A 9,489-nucleotide genomic window follows, 5' to 3' on the forward strand; every position below is an offset into this window, starting at 1 on the left:
GCTGATTTGATTCGTGTCTATTTTTTAAACCATGATAATTAGACATATCAGTAAACCCATATTTTGACCAAATATTCGATTCACTATGTGAAAAAAGCAGACAGGGCCAACAATATAATTTATCCGAACAACCACAAAGCCAGTCACATGTTTTATAAAAACATTCATTAAAATATCTTAACTGAATCGTCGAGTCAAAGGGTGCGCAGAAAAAGCTTTACTGAAACCAAATGCTGATTTAAAAGCTGCTGCAAAAAACCCAAAATAGTTCCATTCAAATCAAATAATATTTTATACAATCGGTAAGTATTATTAATTACACATACTGTTCAATGTACAATAATATCTAATATTATCTTTATCTATATCGCCTTGGGTCGGGTATAAGGCAGGCACGGGTCGTCAGTAATTATTTAACGTTGCGTCGGTGATAATACCGTCAATCGCCATTGTCACCTCATTATATAGTGAAAAGAATTTATTTAATTATTCAATTAGTGTTTACAATTTTTACTGTTTAATAATAAAACAAGATTATACAATCCACTGGAGTTTTTTTTGTGTGTTCAAATACATTTAAAACTCAAACACATACATTTATTTTTATTAAAACTATTCATTTTATGTATTGTACATTTGTACAATGGTGAAATCATAATATTATTGAAATCTGGACTGTGACACTGGTTTACCTATTTAGTTTCAAGAAAATGTTGTTACAAAATAAAAAAAAAGAATTGCTCTACTCAAAATGAATAATTGACAATTTATAGTATAGTAATAATTTTATACCTAGTGGCTAATTCTTTTTAGTTTTACCAACCATACTTTTAAATTATTATAAATATTTCTTTTTCAAATGTTTGTATATTGTATCTTTTAAAAGATATTGGTACATGTACATACATTATACAATATTAACGATGACTTGTTAACTAGTTAGTGCTTTATTAAACCTAAGGTATTTTGTATTATAATTTGTAATAACTAATAGACATACCCATATTGCATATCTACCTATTATCTATGCAAAGCAAGTGTTTAATTAATAGTAGTAGGTTTCTTTGGCTAAAAACACATACATTCAAAATAAATATGTATTTTTAATTTTTTATCATCATAACATAATAACATGAATATTTAGGAAAATATATCTACTCAATTGGAAAAAAGTATCGATACAAATTCTTCTGTTCCTAAAGTCTTACCGATGTTAAAGATCGTCAAATTATCAATATTTTTAATAAATTATTTAATATAGATTACGCCTATAGTCAGATACTCAGAGAGTAGGGTCGCAATTCTATTTGGGATACTTTGGGATATTTGGTCCGGCCCTGCCCAGAACTATCAGCAACATCCTACTTTTTACCACTTTTTGGACGTACTGAAAAAATTTATAGCAGAAACTTTGATTAGAATTAAAAGTGAACATCTTAAAAAACGAAATTATATTATAAATAAAAACCTGTTGAAAACTTTTCAACAAATATATGAAGACTACAGACAAAATAAAATTGACAGAAAAGGCTTAATAACAATTTTATTAGGTGCACAATGTATAGATTATATAAATCCTTTTTATTTAGTTTTATTTAGTGCAAAAAACCAAAACAATTATTTTGGAGAGGGCGCAAATAACATATTTTTTTTATTTTTTTTTTTGGTTGCTTTTGGTGCATATTACTCACGTTCTTACTATTTAACTTGTTTGGAGTGTTATATGACTTAGGTTACTACTTAAATAATAGCGTGTGCCAGTTGTTTAAATAACGATTACAGGTGAACAGGCAACAGCACATATTAAAATACTAAGTAATATTTTGTTGAAAACCATTTTATTGTAATAATCGGATGGTAAATTAAATGTATCACCAAAATCGTGTTTAATATAATAAAATAAAGTGTAAACGAATAAGTATATCTAATTTAGATACCATTACTACCGATGATACATCATTAGTTAGACGAAATAATTATAACGTCCGTAGAAAAATGGTGTCACCATTACCAAAAACAATGGAAGAATTGTAAAAAGAATATATACAATTTAGATTTGACATCGGACCTCAATGAGCAATTTCTATTAATTAATGATCTGAACTGTCATATAATAATATTTTCATGAAATACAAACTTAAAAGTTCTGTGCCAATCTGAAATTAAATACATGGATGGAACTTTTGAATATTGATCCAAGTTATTTACGCAATTTTTTTCTTTGCATGGCTTATGCAATGATCGTTATACGTATTATACTACTTTTATTTGCATTAATTCCAGGCAATAAAAATTTCAACTTACGTAAATTTATTTAAACATATCATACATTTGTGTTTGTGCATTGAGACAATTCTGAGATGATACTAAAATATTCGGTTGTAGATTTCACTTAACTCAATCATAGTATAGAAAAAATCAGGAATTAGATCTAGCCAATGTATATCAATATCATAGAACAAAACAAAACAAGCTGCTAAAATATATAAAATTGGATTCCCAAAACCAGGGGTGAACTGGCCCAGTGGTCTACTGTCCTAGAAGACAGTGGGTCGCTGTATTTGGATGGGTTTTAGGCCGATGCCTTGTAACTTACTGTTGTAAGTACAATTACGTCGGTAGATATGTAAATATTAAAATATAGTAATGCGACAGTATATGATATAGGATATAGCTAGTTACGCGTAATTTGACGTAGTGGCTAGTGTATAGAATATAGAAATATAAAATATATTAGTATATTATGTAGAATAGTGGGTTGCTATTTATCCCTCCAAACGAGGTCAGTGGCTGCTTTATTTATGATTTTATGACAGCAATTCCTAAAATGATATTCGATTTCAAAAATATGCTGTTTAATTAGTTAACACATATATCAGTGAAGAGGCTAAATTTTCAACAATAATTTGGCTGCGAACATCACGTCACTAGCTTTCACTACTGAAGCTTGCGAATCATAAAATGCACGTTTCAATTCCAAGTTCTATCACCCACATACTTTTATTTACCACTTTTTGGACGTACTGAAAAGTTTTCAAACATAAACTTTGATTACAATTATAAGTGATCATCTTAAAAAACAAAATCTACTATAAGAACAAACCTGTTGAAAACTTTTAAACAAATATATGAAGACTACAGATAAAATAGAATTGACAGAAAAGGCATAGTTTCGTCATTAAGCTTTAATCAGAAAAAAAAAAGGTGAGTAAGCTAGGTATTTAATTTCAAAAATTATATGTTATATTACAAAAATAGTATATACAAAACAATAATTTACTTATAAAATATACATGGAGTTTTGTTTTAATAATAATTATAATAATTGTAACGCTAATTACAATTTAATTAGGTAGGTACACGATGTACATATTACATAAATCCTTTTTATTTAATTTTATTAGGCGCAAATTACAAACTTAAAAAGTGGTGCAAATCATCAAAATAAATTATTAGATGTGGCGCAAATGATATATTTTATCATTTTTTTTTTTTTCTTTTGTTTGCTTTTAGCGCAAATTTTACATGTTCTTACTATTTAACTTGTTTGGAGTGTTATATGACTTAGGTTACTACTTAAATAATAGCGTGGTGCCAGTTGTTTAAATAATGATTACAGGTGAACAGGCAACAGCACACATTAAAATACTAAGTAATATTTCGTTGAAAACCAATTTATTGTAGTAATCAGATGTTAAATTAAATGTATCACCAAAATCATGTTTAATCTAATAAAATAAAGTGTAAACGAATAAGTATCATATCAACATGTGAAATGTGTGACCTACTTTTAGTAAGTATGGGTACTAATTTTTTTTCGATTAATTGTAGAGCTTAATAAATATTTTAATTTTCCTCAGTGCCATTTATTTTTTTTAATGTTTAAACAGCACGTGAATATAACTTAAAACAACAATGTCAATACATTAATTTTAAAATTATATAAATATTGGTTTATCTTAATATGAATTAATGTAAAAACACTGTAGGACTAGACACAAGTTATTTTATGACATTATATCAAAGGTAATTCTGGTGTATTGCAGTTGTTTTTTTCTTCTGAAGAATAAAAAAAGTTAATCATAATTTATGAAATTATTTTTTTGCTACATCGTAATAACAATACATTTCAATCAACTTTTTATTGTATCAATATCATATTTTTATTGAAATTTTAATTAGTGGACAATCCGCATGAGAAACATGACTAATCGCACAAAAAAGGTATGTAAAGAACGACCTTTCGCATACAAGTAGATCGACCGGTTTAATAGACTTATTAAAATTTATATTTAAAATTTCAAATTGAGAACTTCATTAGGTGATTTTATCTTAAGTTAATTTAATGAATTCTCAGAATAGGGTAAATAGCTAACTCTTGCAACTCACTTTTACTATTTAACATACCAACACTTTTGATCATTATTGAAGTGGATAACAAAATTATCATTAATTTTAAGAACCATATATATGTTATCTATAGAATTGTTTTGTTTCTCATTAATCCTTGGATCATTTTTAAAAATCCGACGTAATCTGTAGGCTATAAACTAAAAATCATAATATTCAACCTGCAATTTTGATCACCGAAACGGTGAAAATCTAATCTAAAACGAAAACATTTTTGAAATTATTCACTTGTTGTCAATTGAATCGCTTATAAGAGTCATTGGCTGGTGCGCCTTAAATCTTTTAATATTACACATATTAACAGCGCCTAAAAATACATTAACAAATACATAACTGTTATCGTAAGTGTTCAATAACTGCGTGAGACTTCGTTAACTCAGTGTTAAAAATTATAATAATTTATGCAAATCTAATTTAACGTCTTAAAAATATTTCACCATATTAATAAAAGGTTTGTTCAATGGTGTGAGTGCATCCCAGGAGAGCGGCTTTACACCCTACTAATGATCATTTCGTTTTTGAGTCTTCATAATTGAAATCAGATGTCTCATAAGTGATTAAGAAAAAAATGTTTGGTATTTTAGTACAATATCTTAAATTTAATTTTAGTTGTTATTTTATACATTTAAAATTTCTTGTATTAGTTGTAATTATTTGTTTACAGAATATTTCAGGGTATAATAGTTATAATTATACTATAAAATCTGATATAAATCAAAAAAAAAATTTTATGAAGATTATCGTTACTGTGATATATTTTATGGTAACCTACTGTAAGTATAAGTTTCATCAACTTTACTTTTTTATGAATTATACTGATTAAAATGTTAGTTTTTTATCTTTTCAACTCAGTCAATTATATTATGTAAAGAAACTGTCGACCATGAAAATTCTGAATTATCAAAGTCGGAAAGTCCAAAACTGTATTGTAACGTTACTGTTGAGGCAGATAGTATTAGAACTAAATTATTAGTTACAGTTTTTGTTAAAAAGTCTAAGAAACGTAGTTGGTTTTCTTGCTGGAAAAATTCAAGTGAAGAAAGTAGGTTTAATGTACCTACTTAAAGTGTTAAATATAAATAATTAATATTGTATTCATAAATTGTTTCTAAGGAAAATTGATGGGTATATCAGCATACAGCATATAACTAAAAATATATGCATATATATTTGTACATATAAAGATTATCAAAAATTTTTAAGAATTTATCATTATTTTTTTTTTTAGTTATTACGTTATGATTAAAAAATAATATCTGTAAATGATTTCTATTGTTGCGTCCCTTATGTCAACGTCGATTCATATATCAACGTAGAAATAGAAATACTAATGTTTGCAAGTTAAAAGATTAAGTCTTTATTTAATACAATTAACTCGTACAAGAATACAATTTTATAAGCACAAGATGGTGTGAGTGGTGTTACGACCTGCCTCTGAAATACTGATAGACGAGACCGTGAGTGGTGTTACGACCTGCCTCTGAGCGTCTCGAATATCCCTAACCGTCTGTTGAGCTCTGCCCCGGTCTCCCTTATATATATATGGTTAACCGTCAAGAGTGGTGACTGTGGAGGTGGCGACTTCCGATGACCTAAAGGAGCTCTCTAAATTAAATGTATTATTCAGTTGAGTGCCTTTCCTGCGATTTCATCGGTTCTAAGAATTACAAGACGTGTGATCAAGTCTTAATTGTCATATTAAATAGTACAATGTTAACACTATCGTTTACTCATTATTTCTGAGAAGTCCAGGACGTGTGATCATGTCTTATTCATTATATTAAATATCACGATGTGCAGGTGTTCGCCATAGCCGTTCGATACTACACTGTTTGAATATGTTATTCCATCGGTATACACATCACCTCTCCGTATAATATATGTGTTGAAATAACACGGTACGTAACACTATCGATTATATTCTATACGCTCCGAGACTGGGGTTGTTATTAACATGCACAATTAGTCATTGGATATGATAAATTTGAAGTTCAGCAATGATTGAGCTTTCGAACGGATTAATCATTGTTGACACTTGAAAACACTAAAAACGGCGTAGCGGATATCCCCATCAAACTTATCATCAAGCTTATATGACGTCAATAATTCGATTATGATTAGGTTATTAAGTCGTTGTGAAATTTTAATTTGTAGTTTAATAATTCCTTTGAGGCTCATAAGATGTGTGAAGCTTATTATTTAAACATTACTATATTATTGCTCTACGATTACTATTATGTGTATTTTTTTTTTTTTTTTGGCTCAAGGAAAAATAAAATTATGTTTAATACCTTTTATTAAACACAGATTACATGTAGTTAAAATTAATAGAAATGTAGTAAACAAAAATTAAAAAATATAAATGTTTTTTTAATTACTTAATTCAATAGTCTAACACTCCAAAAATATTACACTAGTTTTGCGCCAGTTTTTAACAAATAGAAAATGTAAGCCACTTTATCAGTTGTATTGTAGAATAAACTGGATGATGCTGGTAATTTAGCTAGTACATATTTAAAATCTTTAATACATTATTTAATGGTTATGTATTGGTTTAAATTAATACATTTTACTAAAAAATTAAAACATTATTGTTTTTTCTAGACATGACATGTATTGTAGTGCCTAGCACGTATATCAGATAATAAGATAATAACTTATTTATAATTTACATACTAGCTTATAACAATATTTATTTAAATTTGAAGGTTATTATGAACTACAAGACCAAGCTGGTAAAGTACTTGATAGTACTTTAGTTGAATTGTACCATAACGAAATAAAAGTGAGAAAAATATTATGTTATTATTTGAATAAACAGAAACATAATTAATTAAGTTGAATTAATGTTAGATATTTGTTTTTCAACTATATTCTGTTTGTTACAGGTATTTAATTCGGTATATAATATATTAAACTATGCTAAACGATTTTTGAAAAATAAATATAATTATGAGTATACACCAATTATTGTATTCGCATTAACCGCTGGTTTAAGACTGTTTAATACAAAATCCGAAACAATAGTCAATCAAGTATTTTTATTTATTTATTAATTTTCTCAAAACTCTCAAAGTTCACAATCATAATTTATTTTTAGGCAACCTAAATTTTGAGTCAATATAAAGATGAATATCAAATAAATGAAAATACGGTTCTTATAATGAATAAAAGTCGTGAAGGACTTTATGCTTGGTTATCAGTTAATTTCATGAACAGTAAAATATAAAAATATAAAAAAATACTATAATTAAACAATACTTAATTCATAAATAAATTATGAAAATGTATTTATTTTTAGATACCTTAAAGAACTTTAATAATACAATAGCTGTTTTAGATCTACGTGATTCATCTTTACAAATCATTTTTTATTTACCACCTGAAAACCTACAAAACTATGAGGCAAAATTTGTAAAACAATTTACAATTATGGGAATAGAGAGACATTTTTATAATCAAAGGTAATTTAAATGAATGTCTTCTAATTATATTATACTAAACATAATTAATCATACATTTTTTAGTTATTTAGATTTAGGTTTGATGGAAATGCGAATAAAAATTTTGACATTTAATAACATTAACAAAAAAAATTCTTCTCCATGCCATTTAACAAATAATATTTTTTCATATACACATATTTTTAATACTTACAAAATCATGTAAGTTTTTTTTTTAGAATGGGTAAAGTTTATTGTAACTAAATTCATTAATTGTATTTAAATAAAATATAAATAGGTTATATGCATTTATGTTTTAGTGTATTTTCAATGTAATTAATTGTTATGTAATCATTTCAGTGGTTCTAGTCCTAAAGATGATATTTACAATTATTGTTGGAGTGCAGTTTTGTCTTTAATTGCAAATAATGTGAATAAAGTAACCATTAAACAACCAATTATGGCGATTCCTTTTTTCATGAAAAGGCAAAAGAAGCTAATTTAATTTGTATGTAATTTTAAACATAATATTATCACATATCGTATTGATATTTTTATGTTATTATTCTAAATCTCATTCACAAAATGTAATACTTTAGTTTATAGAGGGAAAGGCATAACTATTAAAAAAATTAGAAATGCTGCTATACGTAAGTTGTTATTATTTATAACTAAAAGTATTAGCTTAATGTATTTACAGATATTCATAATGCATCAATAATAAATAAAAGGAATAACTTTTTTAAAGAATGTTTTAGAAAAACTTTTGACGATAGTAAACCATTCAAATGTTTCGATTTGGTCTATATTTATGTATTATTGAGTCAACTAATTAATTTTGGTGACAATCCTTCAATTACTGTTTGTATATTACTTCAATATGTTTTTATGATTTTAAAATTGAAACTCATAAAATGCTTACATACTTTAGGTGAAGAATTATGATATCATTTCTGATATAAGTTGGGCCCTTGGAGCTGATTATTTAAAACTACCTAAAATTGAAAATAATTGAACATGAAAAATTTAAATTTGCTGAAAAATGAAGATTAATGTTATTTGTTTTGTTGATATTTTTTAATGTTGTTTACTATAATACATAACATATTTATATATGTAATGTGTATTCATATAACCATTATATCATAGATATAGCTAAAATTAAAAATTGTGTATTGACTTATTCAAATTTTACTGCCTCAGATTATGTGATATACCCATTACTCTTTTAATAACACATTAAAATTATTATATTATCATTAAGTTAAGTAAGTGTTAAATAATGACCCATAAATAAATTACTGTATTTGTATGAGTATACCTATAGATACTATAATCATGCATGATGTGACTTATGACTATACCCATTTAGTATTTACTGTCAGTTGTGTTGGTATTTCAACTGTGTTACAGTACTAAATTTTATGTTTAGTATTTTAAATTTTATTATTATTATATTATAGTACTTGTATCTGTATTTAGATATTAAAAATAATTATGATATAACTTGGTTTATGTTTAATAAATAATTTGACAACTTTGCATCCAATTTCAAGTACAATCGTATGCCTTTGAATGGTTTATATAATTTCCTTTATTATTCTGACGGCTACGAGATATACTAATAATACAAATA

At 26.2% G+C, this 9,489-nt stretch overlaps 1 protein-coding gene across 1 annotated transcript; it reads left to right on the forward strand.

The window, feature by feature from the left end:
* The first annotated feature begins 5,149 nt into the window (after window positions 1-5,149).
* LOC112591772 lies at window positions 5,150-8,413 on the forward strand. The gene is made up of 7 exons (XM_025335688.1): window positions 5,150-5,183; window positions 5,263-5,452; window positions 7,119-7,195; window positions 7,299-7,445; window positions 7,511-7,628; window positions 7,712-7,874; window positions 8,214-8,413. The coding sequence occupies exons 5-7, from the start codon at window positions 7,574-7,576 to the stop codon at window positions 8,356-8,358; spliced, it is 363 nt and encodes a 120-aa protein (XP_025191473.1). The 5' UTR covers window positions 5,150-5,183; window positions 5,263-5,452; window positions 7,119-7,195; window positions 7,299-7,445; window positions 7,511-7,573; the 3' UTR covers window positions 8,359-8,413.
* The last annotated feature ends 1,076 nt before the right edge of the window (window positions 8,414-9,489 follow it).

Source organism: Melanaphis sacchari, unplaced genomic scaffold (genome assembly GCF_002803265.2).
Source record: "Melanaphis sacchari strain LSU unplaced genomic scaffold, SCAv2.0 Contig1435_pilon_pilon, whole genome shotgun sequence".
Lineage (NCBI taxonomy): Eukaryota > Metazoa > Arthropoda > Insecta > Hemiptera > Aphididae > Melanaphis > Melanaphis sacchari.